Source organism: Dipodomys spectabilis, unplaced genomic scaffold (genome assembly GCF_019054845.1).
Source record: "Dipodomys spectabilis isolate Male_0828 unplaced genomic scaffold, ASM1905484v1 ptg000053l, whole genome shotgun sequence".
Taxonomy (NCBI): Eukaryota; Metazoa; Chordata; class Mammalia; order Rodentia; family Heteromyidae; genus Dipodomys; species Dipodomys spectabilis.
The window spans coordinates 3,148,051-3,165,577 of NW_024870730.1; the positions used below are offsets into that span (position 1 = coordinate 3,148,051).

Here is a 17,527-nt window from a genome sequence, read left to right on the forward strand (position 1 = left end):
TTTTTCAACTATTTTATAGCAGTACCTATTGGATCTTTTCAGAATTACTGGATCTTCAGCCTTTGCCAATCACAGCTTTAGGATGCAAAGCATATGAGGCCCTGTATAACTTCAGCCACTTTAACCCTGTGCAGACACAGATATTTCATACGCTGTATCACACGGACTGTAATGTCCTACTTGGAGCACCCACTGGGTCAGGAAAGACTGTTGCAGCTGAACTTGCCATTTTCAGAGTCTTCAACAATTATCCCACCTCAAAGGTCTGTAGAAAATATTGTATGCTTACATTCTATTCTAAAAGGCCATTTATAACCACTTTACTAGCCTCTTCTAAACATAATGAATCACTGTTGTTTTCCAGTGAGAGATATTATTCTCTGAGTCAGGTTTTCAGAGGCCAGATCAGGATTAGCATACTTTCATGCAAAAATGTTACCTCAAATTCTTGAGTCTTTTATTTTCTAATGTATATAGTTGTGCTGTGTTCATGCATCCTTTCCTTGTATCTACAGTTTATAGGTAATTTCTTATGAGATACTTAATTCATAGAGATATTTATAATATATAAAGTTATATAATTATAATCAAATTCTTTGGATATGGTGGAAATCCTGATACATTTTTTAAAGTTTAATTATACTTAGGAAATAGAGAAATAACTGTCATTCTGTTTCTCCAAATGCCTATAGTGTTCTTGATAATTAATGTGTAATTACATTGAACCTGCCAGATACTCTACCTCTGAGCCTCCAGAGTAGCAAGAACCACAGAGTGAGCCACTAAGATCAGATTCTATTCTCATTTGTTTATCCATTCATCCCTCTTGGGATGCTCCAATTGTTGTTTGGCTGTTCTTAATCATGGTTTAATGATCATGAGAGTGCACACGTTTGTTGAGTTGCTGTCCTTACCTCTTAGATATATAGGCAACAGTGCAATTGCCATGTCATTTTTTTTGTATGTTAAGACTCTTTCCTTTTTTAAAATTTTTTATTTTTTTCATATCTTTTTTTTGTGAAAATACTGTACAGAGGAGTTACAATTACATGGGCAAGATAATGAGTACATTTCTTATCAAGCATTGTTGCCTCCTTTGTTTCCCCTTCCCATTCCTTCCCATCTCCCCCCACCCTTAAAATTTTTATTGTAAAGGTGATATACAGAAGAGTTTCAGCTGCATCATTGATAGTCTTTGTTTAAATTTTTTTTAAATTGAATTTAGGGCCTAGATATTGTCCCTTAGCTTTTTTGCCCAAAGCTGGTGCTCTACCACTTCATCCTCAGCTCTGCTTCTGATTTTTATGCCAAACCTGCTGAATCATCTCCCCTCCCCTTACCCTTGAACAAATGTACCAGCAGTCTTGGGAGAGAGCCTAAGACCAACACCACATCTGAGGCTGATGCCCTTGATGAACACAGATACTATTGAAACTTTGAAACTCCTTTGTCAAAATAACATTGCTCACCCACCCGCCTCCATCTTCCCCCACTTCCATCTGCCTCTTCCTCCAACCCTCAACTTTACTCTTTCTGCCTAATATTTAAAGAGCCTTAGTTAAGGGTGGTGAGGGGACGGGGGTGGGGCGGGGGATGCCATTTCCTCTTCATCCACAATGAAGTCACCTTTACCAAGTTTCACTTCCAAAAAAAGCTTATTGGTCTGTTAAGTTCACTTTCTGCCCTTTCTTTATCCTGATACCCTCATGACTCAGTTTCCTTATAGTCACTAATTTTATACAAGTTTTTATCTAGTTTCTCTTTTTCAGGCAGTGTACATTGCTCCCTTAAAAGCCCTTGTACGTGAAAGAATGGATGACTGGAAAATTAGAATAGAAGAGAAACTTGGTAAAAAGTAAGTTCTTATGTTTTTTAAAGTATAAAAGGGCTACCTAATAGAGTGGCATTTAAATGTGTTTTGAATGAGTTTCCATACCCTTTTACTTAAAAGTTTGCAACCACCATTAAAATTTTATCCATGTATATAGTGTTTAAGATTGAAAATGAAATTCCTTTAATGACTTAATATGGACTTTGTGTGTGTGTGCTTATCCTTGGGCTTGAACTCAGGGCCTGGGCTCTGTCCTGGAACTTTTGCGCTCAAGGGTAGTACTCTACCACTTGAGCTACAGCTCCACTTCCAGCTTTTCTGGTGGTTAATTGGAGATTAAAGTCTCAGGACTTTTCTTCTCAGTCTCGCTTCAAACCATAATTCTCAGATCTGAGCCACCTGAGTAGCTAGGATTACAAGTATGAACCACCAGTCCCCACCTCCCCCCGCAAATCTCTGTTTGTCTTGCACATTATTCACATTAACTTCCGGAAATCATGAAAAGGGCATTTTGCATGTAAATTACTTATAAAAAATAGTTCTTAAAAAGCATAATGGTTTTTAAATTAATATTTTAATATATCACAAAGCTGTTCATGTAATGGTTGCAGATAACCTGCATCACTAAGTAAATTATGGAATACTTACACAATGCAATATTCTATATAACTGTAAACGAAGGAACTCTTTACTGATAGACAATCTCTAAAGATGATGCCAAAATTTTATTTTGTTTTATGTCCTATCTCATCTTTTAAAGCTGATAAAGTATATGAATATATGGATGCCTTAGAATGAGGACTGTATGACTACAGGATTAGAATAATATGGAGATGTTTCACTTTTTATTCTTTGAATATTTAGTATATTTATGTTAAGAACAAAAAATAAGTTTTGGGAACATTATACTTAGAAGAACAATCCTGACTTTTTGCTTTTCTAATGTTCCCAAAAGAAGTATTTATTTAATAGTAGCTTAAAATTTAGTGGCTTATGCTCAGCTTTTCCTATATTAACTAACTTTAAAGACATCACTGAGTTTTTCTTTGTCATCTTTCTCACTGTAAGACTGAGACTTTCTCAGAAAGAGGTGGCACGTCTGTAGTTGCTATCTTATGTCCCAATATATTTAAGACTGCCTGTACTTTCTGTGGAAATAAGTTAACACTTCGGTAAAAAGACATTTATTCAAAAGAAGATGGTTATGGGGCTGGGAAGGTGGCTCAGTGGTAGAGCGCTTGCCTTGCATGCATGGGGCCCTGGGTTCAATTCCTCAGTACTACATAAGCAAAAAGAAAAAAGCCGGAAGTGGCGCTGTGGCTCAAGTGGTAGAGTGCTAGCCTTGAGCTGAAGAGCTGAGGGACAGCGCCCAGGCCCAGAGTTCAGGCCCCATGACCGGACCCAAAAAAAAACAAAAAAGAAAATGCTTACTAATATATAGAAGAGATAGGTATTCTGCTTCATAAAGCCACTTGAGGCAGAAATTTGGTGAACAATAAACACAATGTTTGACAGTCTTGCATATCTGTCTATATAAAAATTAAATGTATAGCTATCAGAATAATATACTCTGAAAAGAAAAAGGTGGGAACATATGTTTAATCATTCTAAAATTTTACTTCAAAAAGGTATTTTTTTTCCTTTTCAGTATTATATTTGATGTGATCACTTTTTTTTCCCTCTAGAGTTATTGAGCTAACAGGAGATGTAACTCCTGATATGAAATCCATTGCCAAGGCTGACCTGATTGTCACTACACCTGAGAAGTGGGATGGAGTCAGTAGAAGCTGGCAAAACAGGAGTTACGTTAAGCAAGTCACTATTCTCATCATAGATGAGATCCATTTGCTTGGTGGGTACTAGTGTATTGAAGTCGATTTATGAACCTGAACTTTATTTTACTATAGCAATTTTTAATTTTTTTTTAATTTTTAATTGTATGTATTGATGTGAACAATATAATATTTTGATATGTATGCAGTGTAAAATAATTGTATAATACTAGGGGATCATTTCACATAATTTTTATGATAATACATTAGAAATTTGTTCCTTAGCAATTTAAAATACATATTTTTATTAACTGTGGTGACCCTGTTACATGGTATATTTTATAGACTATTCCTCCTATCTGACTGACACAATACTTTTTAGCAAACATCTCCATTTTCCTTTCCAGTTTCACTCAGGTACCCATTCTATATGAGTCTGGACTTTTTTTTATTCTGCACATAAATGAGATTAGGAAGTATTTGCCTATCTCTCCATGCCTGCCTTATTTCGTTTTGCATAATGTTCCCCAGGACCATCCAGTACCTATGGGTACTGGGACTTGAACTCAGTACCTTGAACTCATGCTTGGCTTTTTCACTCATGGCTAGTACTCTACCATTTGAGCTGCTCCTCTACTTTTGGCTTTTTGCTGGTTACTTAAAAATAAGAATCTCACAGACTTGTCTGCCTGGCTGCTTCCATTATTATTGGATGTCAGCCTTCTGAGTAGCTAGGATTATAAACTTGAGCCAGCATGCTCTTGGTGCATTCTCTTTTTCCTTAATTTCTTAATAATATTTCACTGTGCTATGGCACAGTGATTATTCCTGTTTATTCCTTCATCTGTTAATGGACATTTACGTTGTTTCTGTTTCTTAGCTTTTATGAATAATATTGCAGTGGTCATTATATATATACATACATAAATATATATAATTTTCAGCATGTTATACTTACAAGAGGGATTGCTTGATCATATGATAGTCCTAATTGTTCTTTGTTTTTTGTTTTGAGAAAACTGCTAACGCTATACTCCAACAGCCAGCATGGACTAGTTAAATGGTTCATATTTCTTGTACAATTTTTAGGGGAAGAAAGAGGTCCTGTTCTGGAAGTCATTGTATCTCGAACAAATTTCATCTCATCACACACAGAAAAGCCTGTTAGAATTGTTGGGCTGTCTACTGCATTAGCTAATGCCAGAGACCTTGCTGACTGGCTCAATATTAAGCAGGTATGTGGAAGACTGATAGATACATTAGTCATTTAGCAACAACTTTTACATTTAAATCTATAATGTCTTGATGCCTCTTTAAATACAAACATTGAAGATAACTTCTCACATATTTTCTGTAGATGGGCTTGTTCAACTTCCGACCATCAGTACGCCCTGTTCCTCTAGAAGTGCACATTCAAGGTTTCCCAGGTCAACATTACTGTCCTCGCATGGCTAGTATGAACAAGCCTGCATTTCAGGGTAAGCTTTACATTTGTGAATTGAAACAGTAACTGTTCTGGATGGTAGCCATCAAATAGTGGTTTAGCTTTAGAAGTGGTCCAACTTATACAAATAATCTAAAGCTATTTACTTTACAATTGTGGAAGAATATAAATATATTATGTATTGACACTTGAGATATTTCACAAATAGTAATGTCTTTGCCATAGGATAAAAGTATGTGTGTTTAGAAAGTAACTAAGTCTTTGTTAAATCCAGAGTCTTGAGAACGCTGTACATTCCCAGCCTCTAAAAAAATTCTTACTTTATCATTTAAGGTGTATTCTTATGCTAGTTAGGAGCTTTTTTATTTTTTATTTTCTAAAAAATTAGGCAAAGAGGAAAGAGTTAAAAAATAGCACTTATTTTATTGAAACTTGTTTTATTTAGACTGCATAAGGAATATTTATGGTATCAATTAAAAATAACCTGCAAAATAAATTATCTGATGTGAACTGCTGTTGACTGTGAGGTGACAGTTGTGAGGTGACTTTTTAGCTGCTGTAATTAGCCTTATGACAGAAGCAAAGTATTGATTGTGAGCTAGAGACCAATCTTGGTAGTTTAGATTATTTACACCTCCACAGAAGCATTGTACAAAATCACTAATGAACAATAAATCTGCCATGAGCTGTTCAGCCACACCTGTTCTTGCAGCAGCAAAAATCCATTCAATGTTGAGGCTTAAAAAAGAGATAGATCCATTCACGATTGTGAGTACAAATGCTACCAATATTGCAGTAGTAATACATGTGTTTCAAATGTTGTATTTCTAATATGATTTATCATAGATTTATCACTTATAATCTATAATTTTCTGATATGTGATGAGTGAAAAATAAGATAAATGAATCTATTTTTCCTATGCCCCATCGCAGTTGTTTATATCTATTTAAAGAATGATTTCATGACACTGATAGAAATGAAGCATTTCAGTTATGAAAATCAAGAGTTAATCAGCAAAATACTTGTGTGTGTGTGTGTGTGTGTGTGTGTGTGTGTGTGTGTGCGCGCGCGCGCGCATGTGCCTCTGCTCTAGCACCACTTCTGGAACTTAAAGGGCCTGGGCACTCTATTACTTGAGCCACAGCACCACTTCCAGCTTTTTCTGCTTATGTGGTGCTGAGGAATCAAACCCAGGGCCTCATGCATGCAAGACAACACTCTACCACCTAGCCACCTTTCCAGCCCTGACTTTGCCTTTCTAAGAAATTAAATGTAGGCTCTCCTCGAATCTATATTTCAATTTATACATGGTATACACACTCTAGCTTCCACATATAAGGGAAACGTACATCTTTTGTCCCTCTGGGCCTGACTTACCTCACTTGACATACTTTTTTCTAGATCTTTCCATTTCTTTTACAACTAAGTATAATGTCCAAAAAGTGGGTACTGGAAAAAGATGAGGTGGGGTCAAAGAGAAAGGGGTAGAAAAATTAAGAAGGGAAGAGGGAAAGTATACAGTCAGGAATCCAATGCATATCCTACAAAATTAAGAAGAGTGAGGAAAGGGGTGGGTAGGGAAGGAATAAATGAGAATGTAGAAAGGAGTGGCATTGATCAAAATATATGTATTCATAAACTGTTTTGTTAGATGGAAGTTCCTTCATTCAATTACTTGAAGATCTTATATGTGTGTGTGTGTGTGTTTGTGTCTGTGTATGTGTATATGGAGAGAGAATGTTTACAGAGAGAGGGGGGGAGAAGGAGAGGGAGAGAAAGAGGGAGAGAAAACGAGAGAGAGAGGGAGAGAGAGAAGCTCATGGACTTTCCTGCCTTGGCTAACTTCTAGCCACAATCCTCAGATCTCAGCTTCCTTGAATAGATAGTATTATAGGCATGAGCCACTAGCACCAGGCATTCACCTTTTAATATATTATCACTGTTTCTATCCTTATAAAGTATTTGTTACATTTAGTGATTGTTACATTTTTTTGAGTTTGAAAATATGATTTTATAATATATCTCACTGCTAGGGGATTAAAAATAGCAAAGGTCATGCCAACTTTTTAAACCTTAATTTTTCAGCCAATAATTCTTCAGCTCACATTTCAAAAAAGAAATTACAAGCAAGCTGACCATTTTCATATGTTTTTTTCAATATCTCTGACTATTTTAAGAGAACTGTGTAGACATGACTATAAACTAAGAAACCTCATTTCCAGTTAGTTCAAATGATTTATGTGGTTCTTTAAGTGGTATTTTTAAACATTGGAATTAGAGTATTTCCTTTAGTAATCTTATTCAGATTTTAAAGTATTCATTTCATCTGTTTGACTGTCACTGTGCATTTCTCAGATGTGTATTTAAGCTTGGCATCCTCTTTAGCCATTTCTGTCTTATCTTACTTGAAACCTCACATACATTTTTTAAAACCTGGGGGGAACGTTCTTCTGATTTGTCTTCTACCTGTTCTTCCTAAATTTTCTATCTACTAGTAACAAGCCAAAAAAACAAAATTTTTGTGGTCTTGGGCATTTTTCTAACCCTGCAGACTTTACTTTCTTTTATATATTTTTATTATCTTTAAGTAGTTGTACAAAGGAGTTGCTATTCACCAAAGCAGTTTATGAATGCAGTGCATCATGATCAATGTCACCCCTTTCAACATTCTTACTTGCCCCTCTCAAACTACCTCTTGCCTTACCTATCTTAATTTTAGGTCATATATTGAATTTTTTTGCAATTTAACAAAACAGTTTGTGTGTACAATGAATCTTGATCTGTGTCACCACTTCAACATCTTCACCGCCTTTAACCCAACCCTTCCTTTATATTTCTAAGTTCTGTGGTATATATACAATGAATTCTTGCCTGCGTTCTCTCTCCTTTCCTCTTCATTCTTCTACCTCTTCTACACATCCTAAAACCACTATTTAGGCAAGTAGAAATACCTCAGAAACACAAGTAAAGAATACAGAACTATTTATATAGATCTTAATGGAGAGTTATAGCATGTAAATTCCCCTTCTCTGAAAGCACAAGATAGAATTTGGAGCTGACCTAATTAAATCTTCCCTGTCCTGGGGCCATAGTGCAATATACTTCTTAGATAAGGCTAGCAACCTACCTTTCCTGTCTTCTGTTCAACATTCCATTGGATATATTTAGTACCCAAATTAAAACAAAATTTCATTATCCAATTGGGACTCTGCCTAATTTATTTACAATTTTTAATGTTTCCCTTTAATATATTTTTGTTTGTTTCATTTTTGAAACAGTATCTCACTCTAGACCCCAGAGTAGCCTGATACTCAAAATCCTTCTGTCTTAGCCTCCAAAGTGATGAGATTCTGGGTTACCATATCCTACTTCTATTTGATACCATGAAATTTACATTCTAATGTGAATGATGCTTAATGTTCTTTTCTCAATATCTTTTCACAGCAATTAGAAGTCACTCTCCTGCCAAGCCTGTTTTAATATTTGTGTCGTCTAGACGTCAAACTCGACTTACTGCTTTAGAGTTGATAGCCTTTTTAGCTACTGAAGAAGATCCAAAACAGTGGTTGAATATGGATGAAAGAGAGGTAAACAATATATTTTATTATCTGCTTCTTATGGTGCCACATTGAGTTATATTACATTATAATAACAAGTATATATTTTATGAGGTCAATTGCAATGTTTTGTAAACATGTGGAAATCCTTTTCTGTATAACTACACATTTTGTTATATTTTTATTCTATCAAAATACAAAATAATGTACACTGGAAAAAATTCAAGATGAAACACATTCTATCACTATAATATATCACTATTAATATCCTGGTGAATTTCCTTCCAGTATCTTTTCACTACTCATTTACTTTATGTATCCTTTGATTTTTCCATTTGGCATAATTGTGATGAGTATTTAATATTCAACTAAGTTTCATAATTTTTAGTCCAACATGGAACTTAATTAAACATATTTAGCATAATCATTGTTTACTTTAAAAAACACTGATACATTTTTTTAAATTATTGTAAGCATAGTGGCTTTAACTTATAATCCTAGATACTTGAGAAGCATCAATTGGGGGATTCAGATTAAGTCCATCTCAGGAAAAAGGAAGTTTGCAAGACTTATTTTCAAACAATGGCTAGGGACAGGAGAAAATGGCTGGGCACAGTGGCATACATTTATCGTCCACAGCAACTTGGGAAGCAAGAGTAGGAAAACCACAGCTCAGACATAAATTGAAAGTATACCTACCTTGAAAACATCCACTGCAAAAGGACCTGGAATTAGGCTCAAGTAATAGGTCACCTGCATATTTCATTAAGTTAGTAGGTCTGTTGAATAGTACTGAGTATGTTCATTAGTATATAATCATAACAGATATTTCTTTTTATTTATTTGTTTATTTATTTTTATTATCTTTAAATAATTGAACAAAGGACTCGCCATTTAACAAAGTAGTTTATGAGTATAACATATCTTGATCAATCACCCCTTTCAACATTCAACATCTATTTCTCCTTTACCCATCCCTTTTTTCACTCTTCAGAAGCTTTATTTTTTTGTTATCTTTAAATCCTTGCACAAAGGAGTTGTCATTTAACAAAGTAGTGTATGAATACAATATATCTTGATTAGTGTCATTTCTTTCAACATTCTCACACATCCCTCCCCTACAAAACCTTTCCCTCACTTTTCTTAATTTTGTAGGGTAGACAATAGATTCTTGACTGCATTGTCCCTCTCTTCTCTTCATTTGTCCACTCCATATGCCTTGACCCCATCCTACCCCTTTCAAGTACTTGCTTCCTGCTTCTTGTTGTTAATTTTGTTGAATATGGACTTGGACTTTCTAAGGAATGACATTATTTCACTTCTCTCTTGAGTCTACCATATTTCAGTTAACACATTTGCATACACCTGCATGCCACCCAACATGGCTTATCAGTATAAGCTAATTCTGGTTTCCATATACAAAGAAAAGCATGCATCCTGAGTCTCTCTGGGCCTGACTTACTTCATTTGACGTATTTTTTCCAGGACTTTCTATTTCTTTACAAATAATAGTTTCACTGACGATTAGTAGACTCAACCCTTATCCAAATGTAAAAAGTATCAGATGAGTAATTAAAATAGAATAAAAACTACTTATTTTATCTGAAATTATATGTATGTACTAATATTTATTCAGGATAATAATCTAAGATCAAAATTATTTTCAAGACTTGGTGTTCTATGCTGTTTAATTTATATATGTAAACAAACACCTTATCACAATTTAGAAAACAGTGCTAAATTAAAGATATATGGAATACTGATGACTTAGTTTATTTGAAGCAACTATCTGGGCTTAATTTTACTTCTCTTAGGTTTTATTCTGAAACTGTTTCAAATGGAGACCTTTCTTTGAAGTCAGCATATGAAGTACTTATCTACTGAACACATTTTGGGATGCTTGCTCTCAAAGTATAGAGGCATTGTGCCTTTAGCACATATGTGACTCACATTAACTTCAAATGTGAACCTCATGTGTTCTTTCCTACTATAGTAACCTTCTATTTTTTTAATAATATTAGATCGAACAAACTTTGAATAGCCCAACTATTGTATAAAATTGTTTTGTTTTGTATTTTTTATAAGGACAAAAATGTATTACCAAGGATATTAGTTTTTCAGTGTTTGCAGATTTTTACTGCTTGGTATATGATAATTTATGTCATTTCCAAATATTTTGATTTACCTTGCCTTTCTCAAGTATAAAGGAACAAAAGCTTCTCTTGCTGACTCTAAAAGCAATCACTTATAAAATAAAATTTGCAAAGAATTTGTGGTGGAATTTGCAATAGAATATTATGTAAATACAATATGATTATACCTACACCAACATTTCCGTTTTTGAAGCCCCAAACGATTAACTTAAAATAAGGCTTTTAGGACTAGAGACATAGCTCAACAGTAGAATGTCTTCCAAGAACTTCTCAAAAGATCAGGGCTCTGTGTTCAAACCCCCATAATGACATAAATGACATAAATCTTTGCACACTTACTTACCATAATGTGGGCCAGAATCTAATGGTTTCTCCCAATGCTGCTACACCTACAGTATTAGTTTGTTGTTTAATGGCAGGATATGGATAACTTGATAGGACTCTAGGATTAACAACTAGCGTATTTGAATGAGGCCACATATAACAGTAGTTTTCCTGGCAGCTATGGAACAGTCTATCTCTTACACAGGGCAGCATTCAAATCATGCTGCAGTCAAATGGCCCAAGTCAGGAACTGTCTGGAGAAGAGAAGAGATTGAGAGGGAAGCAAAGCAGAAGATCTTAGCTAAGAGGAAAAAATTGTGCTCTATTTCTTAGCAAAGACCTAAAGAGCTGTTCAGCCATCTTCTTAACCCAGTATTATCTCAAAGCAAAGTATTAGGAAACAATAAGTTGCCTTTAAATGATCATTGACATCATACTGCATCAGTTAAGTAAAAAAATAATACCTTCTATATTTTTCATTAAAAGCTTTCTTGGGGCAGTTTCAAGAGTGTTAGTGGATACTTCATATCATTGAATTCTCACCTTGATAGCTGCCACTTCAACTATTAATCTCAAACTAATTGGGAATCTTTGTATCACTCTTTCAAGCTACAAATCAAAGATCTGAATGCTGAATGTAAGTCTGTAGCATGCATCAAGAAAAGAGAATATCTTCCCTTCTTTGACTTTTTAAAATAGGAAGTGATACTCAGATTCTCAACATCCACAATCAGCAAAGGTCAACTAGAGTCCTTTCACTGCCCAGCTTTATTCATCACACTGTTTTTCTCAGGTAATTATATTTAAGTTTCCTTCTAACAGAAACTCTCCCTCATAGAACCAAAATCCACTAAAAGCAACTAATCCTTTATCTCTCTCTGTCTTATTTACATCTAGTTCTTTTTTTATTCTTTTTTTTTTGCTGAAACAAGTGCCTTGCATGTGATAGACAAGTGTTCTGTCAGAGAACTACATCCCTAGCTTATTTCTCCTGTAGTCCCATGTCAATATTCTCTAGCCAAACAGACTATATTACAGAATTACTTCCAGCTGACACATATATTTAACAGACAATGGGGAGAGGAAAGAAAAGTAAAATTAGTTAAAATATGTTAGTGTATATGTGAGACAGCAAGCATGCAAGGGTGGAGGTCAGAGTGTTTGTTTCTGTGGTTGTTTAGGGAAAAATAAATATTTATTACTTATTTCCCCTATTGTCTATCACTCATACACTTTTATCAACAAGCTACTAAACTAATCAAGTGTAAGTAGTGAACTCAAAATACTTGTCAGTTGAAAATCAAATTTTTATATATGTTCATTATATAAGGTCATAAAAATTTATTAATTTTTCAAATACATAGTGTAGCAAGAAATTTCTCAGGTCCCTCTAAACTTCTTTCTCTTCTAGTATAAAGCTGCTCAGTTTCATCAGAATCATTAAGAATGAGAGCCTCAAATATTTACGTTGCTGTTTCAGCAATTTTTTTTCTTGAAGTGAGGTCCTCAATCAGCAATATCATCCTAATATATAGGCATTCAGTAATTCTACCATTCAGGATCTGGTAGAATCATGATAGATAGGAAGCAAAAAACTAAAAAAAAATGTATATTCTTGGAGAAAATAGAAAATGATAGAAATGGTGATGGGAGTACTGGTAAGGAATGGTGTTCCTTTCATCGTCTTCACAAAGACGAGAAATGGTGATGATATTAAGCTATCACCATCAGATATCTGGTTCTATAGGTAAGAAAGTATATAATGAGTTTGCACTCAATAATAACAATGCTTAGACTATACCTAACTGACTCTTCATCCACCATTATGCCTTCATCTCTGTGCCCATCGCATATAATGCTCTCTTAGAAAGGAGACTACAAGATATCCTCACAAGTGGTTTATTTACTTGACGATTAATAGCATTTTCTACAGTCTTCTTCAACTTCATAAAAATTTCTACCTTTTTTTTACTACCTGCCTCCAGCATGCTACTTGCATTATCTCTACTTTGCTATAAAGTAGTAGTAAAATATCCAGTTCATGATCCACAGGTATCATAGGGCCATGCCATCTTCTTTCTCTTACTTCCTCCCTTGGAAATCTACAAAACAATTTTCCTTTAAAATAAATAAAATCAGAAATAAAAAAGAAAACATCACAAGTTTTACCACAGTAACACAAAGATCATAAAAGGCTGTTAAATAGCACAAGTATATTCCAACAAATTTGATCATCTAAAAGTAGACCAATTCCTAGGTACACACACCTTAACAAGGTTAAACCCTGAAGAAATAGAAAATACGAACAGAATTAGAAATAAAAGTAACATTGAGTCAGTATGAAAAAAGCCTCCCAGCAAAGAAAAGACCAGGATCAGATGCTTTCACTGCTGAATTCAACTAAACATCGAAAGAAGAACTTACACCAGTTCTTCAGTTATTCCCCACGAAGAAAGGCATTCTTCCCAACCCATTCTATGAGTCTAGCATTAGTGCATTAACCTGATACCAAACCAGATAAGGACCAGATAATAAGAACAAAAACAAAACTTTCCAGGCCAATATTCTTATTCATAAAATACTACTAAACTGAAAATCATTCACAAAATATTAGTAAACTAGATAGAGCAAGGCAAGGCATTGAAGTGATCATTCGCATTCATCAACTAGAATTCATCCTTGGGCTACAAAGATGATTCGATATATGCAAATCAGAAAACATTATTTTCCATGTCAGTAAAATAAAGGGCAAAAACCATAACATCATCTCCATACAGAAAAGATATTGATAAGATTCAACATGCCTTCATAAGATAAACATTAGAGAAGTTAGGCATACAGAAAACTTACCTCAACATATTAAAGACCTATTATAAAAAAACAGTAGTTAATATTATATTGACTAGAGAAGAGCTGAAAGGTTTCTCTCCACTTTCTTGAGCAAGACCAAGATGCCAACTTTTCCAACGCTTACTAAACACAGTACTTGAAGCCCTACCAAGTACAGTTAAGCAAAAGAAAGAAATGATTTTATTTGTGGAGAACCAAAAAAACTACACCAGAAAATATTGGAACTATTAAATGAATTCAGCAAAGTTGCAGGATACAAATTCAAAACATAAAAATCAATAATACCTGAAATAGAAATCAGGAAAGCAATCCAGTTTACAATAGCTACAACAAATAAAATAACATACCTAGGTATAAATTTAGCCAAAGAGATGAAAGATGTCTACAAATATAAAATGAAAATACAAAACATTATTGAAGGAAATTGAAAAGGACACAAAAAAGTAAAAGGATATCCATATCCTGGATTGGAAGAACCAATATTGTTAAAATGTCTGAACTGTCTAAAGCAACTTACAGACTCAATCCAGTCCCTATCAAATACCAACAACATTTTTCACAGAATAATTTACCAAAAAATTCTAGAATTTATATGAAGCCACAATTATATACAAATGACCAAAACAACTTGCCAAAAAGAATAAAGCAAGAGGCAATATGACACCTTATTTCAAAACATACTCATTTGCATAAATAGCTTACTGTTGGTATTTTTAAAAAATACAGGCACTTATTTAGACATATAGAACAAAATATAGGGGACTAAGAGTAAAGCCTAACCTGTATGTGATTTTGTGTGGGGAGTGGGGATCATGGTAGGAAGGTATGAATTCAGTGTTTTATGCTTATTAGGCAGGCAAAATATTGTCTAAGTCCTCCACTTCTTGGAGGAGAGAGAGATGCTAATGCAATTTGAGCTCATGGTTTTATGCTTATTAGATTGGCACTTTACTGGTTGGGCCACACCTCCAACCCTAAAGTCAGCCAGCTCATTTTTCACAAAGGCATTGAGAACATACATTGGAGAAACTGAGTATGAAAGCACTATCCTGTAAGGCCACAACTTAGGAGGGTGAGACAAGTTCAAGGCCAACCTGGGCTCAAAATGAAAAAGAAAGAAAGAAAATCCACATGATAGCAAAACAACAAATAACTTAGTATACAATAAGCAGTTGGTATAAGTACAGATTTCTTAAAATAAGGCATACAAATGGTTAAGTGAAGTAAGCCAGGCCCAAATAAGGTCCCATAGTTTCCCTTATTTGCAATAACTAGTATATGTCTGAGTCAAGCAGAAAAGGTCAGATAAGTTGATGTTAGGGAAATGAACCTTAACATATGTATTCAAATGTTTTTTTTTTTCTTTCATGTGATTGTTTCTAACACATTTATAAGGTTATTTCTTTGTTGCTTTGTATGTCCCTCCCCCACGGTATAACCCCTGCTTTCACTGTATTTGATGTTGTTATAATTTGTGGAGGGGAAGGGAAAAACAAATCGTTTAAATAGGGACACAGGTGGACCCATTGCAACAATGAGATGTACAAGCCTTTATGTCTAAAAGGAACTTTACAACTTTGGTGGGGGGTGGGGGTGGGGGAGGGTTGGGGGGATCTGGGGGGAGGATGGGATGGGAAGGGGAAACAAAGGAGGAGGCTACAATGCTTGATAAGAAATGTACTCATTATCTTGCCCATGTAATTGTAACCTCTCTGTACAGTATTTTCACAATTTAAAAAAAATGGATACCAAGTACATGAAAATCAAAACCTCAAGGAGATACTGCCCTACTCCCAATAAGAATCAGTAAGATGCCGGGCACTGGTGGCTCATGCCTGTAATCCTAGCTACTCAGGAGGCTGAGATCTGAGGATCGTGGTTCAAAGCCAGCCCGGGCAGGAGAGACCGTGAGACTCCTATCTCCAATAAACCACCAGAAAACCGGAAGTGGCACTGTAGCTCAAGTGGTAGAGCGCTCTCCTTGAGCTGAAGAGCTGAGGGACAGCGCCCAGGCCCAGAGTTCAAGCCCCAAGACCCACAAAAAAAAAAAAAAAAAAAGAATCAGTAAGATGAGGGGCTGGGAAGGTGGCTCAATGGTAGAGTGCTTGCCTTGTATGCATGAGGGCCTGGGTTCCATTCCTCAGCACCACATAAGCAGAAAAAGCCAGAAGTGGCGCTGTGGTTCATTCAAGTGGTAGAGCACTAGCCTTGAGCTGAAGAGCTGAGGGACAGCGACCAGGCCCAGTGTTCAGGCCCCATAATCGACCAAAAACAAAAACAAAAAATCAGTAAGATGAATAAGAGATAATACATATAGAAAGGATATGGCAGAAAAGGAATCCTTGCATATTGTTGGTGTAAATGTAAATTAAGGCTAACAGGATAGAAAACAATGGTGAAATGATAAATGTTTGAGAACATAAACATGTTTAACCTGATTTAAATATGACACACAAATCTATACATGTGTTTAACATTACATGATACTAAATATATACAACTTTTTGGTGTTGATTGAGAATTCAAGGCAAAACAATAGAATTATCAACTTACTTTTTGCTTAAGAAGAAACTTTAAAATTATATATACATATATATAAATTTTATGTGTCCTTCATGTATATGTAATTATTTAAAATTATAGAAAGTTGTAAAAGTTATTATGAATGAAGGCAATAAGAATTAAATAGAATAAGATAATAGGAAGTTACTTTAAATAGAATGATCATCAAAGACCTCTAAGAAGACAACATAAATGTACTCATTATCTTGTCCATGTAATTGTTTTTATTTTATTTTATTTTATTTTATTTGAGAACATACTGTACAGAGGGGTTACAATTACATGGGCAGGATAATGCATACATTTCTTACCAAGCATTGCAGCCTCCTCCTTTGTTTACCCTTCACCTCCCTTCCCAGCCTCCCCCCTCCCCCCACACCCAATCCTGCCCCCCTCCCCCCCCCACACCGACATTGTAAAGCTCGTTTTTGACATGACATTTTGTACTTCTCATTGTTGCAACAGTAATTGTAACCCCTCTGTACAGTATTTTCATAAAAAAAAAAAAAAAAAAGCTGAGAACCATCCTGGCACTGGTTGCTCATGCCTGCAATCCTAGCTTCTTAGGAGGCTGAGATACTAGGATAGAGATTCAAACCAGCCCAGGCAAGAAATTCATGAGACTTTTATCTAAACACACACACACACACACACTCACACACACACACACACACACACACACACACAAAACCAGAATCAGAAGATGACACTGAACCCAAAGAAATATTGCACCTTTCAAGCCAAGGGAACAGAATTGAAGAAACTGAGATTTCCTGGCTCTAGCAGAATAAGCACAGATGATTGTAACATAACTGACACCAGTGAAGCTACATCTTTTTTTGAGTTTTTTTTTATTATTGTGAAATACTGTACAGAGGGGTTACAATTACATGGGCAAGATAATGAGTACATTTCTTATCAAGCATTGTAGCCTCCTCCTTTGTTTCCCCTTCCCATCCCATCCTCCCCCTACCCTCCACCCAATCCTCCTACCCCCCCCCCCACCAAAGTTGTAAAGTTCGTTTACCACATA

General features: G+C 35.2%; 1 protein-coding gene across 2 annotated transcripts in view; it reads left to right on the top strand.

The window, feature by feature from the left end:
- The window catches only part of Ascc3 (activating signal cointegrator 1 complex subunit 3), a 234,598-nt gene that overhangs the window by 135,034 nt on the left and 82,037 nt on the right, over positions 1-17,527 (top strand). For both annotated transcript variants that reach the window (XM_042679521.1, XM_042679520.1), the window contains exons 25-30: positions 43-263; positions 1,770-1,855; positions 3,517-3,683; positions 4,693-4,838; positions 4,961-5,081; positions 8,493-8,635. In XM_042679521.1, the coding sequence (XP_042535455.1) occupies positions 43-263; positions 1,770-1,855; positions 3,517-3,683; positions 4,693-4,838; positions 4,961-5,081; positions 8,493-8,635 (884 nt within the window). The remainder of the gene's footprint in view (positions 1-42; positions 264-1,769; positions 1,856-3,516; positions 3,684-4,692; positions 4,839-4,960; positions 5,082-8,492; positions 8,636-17,527) is intronic.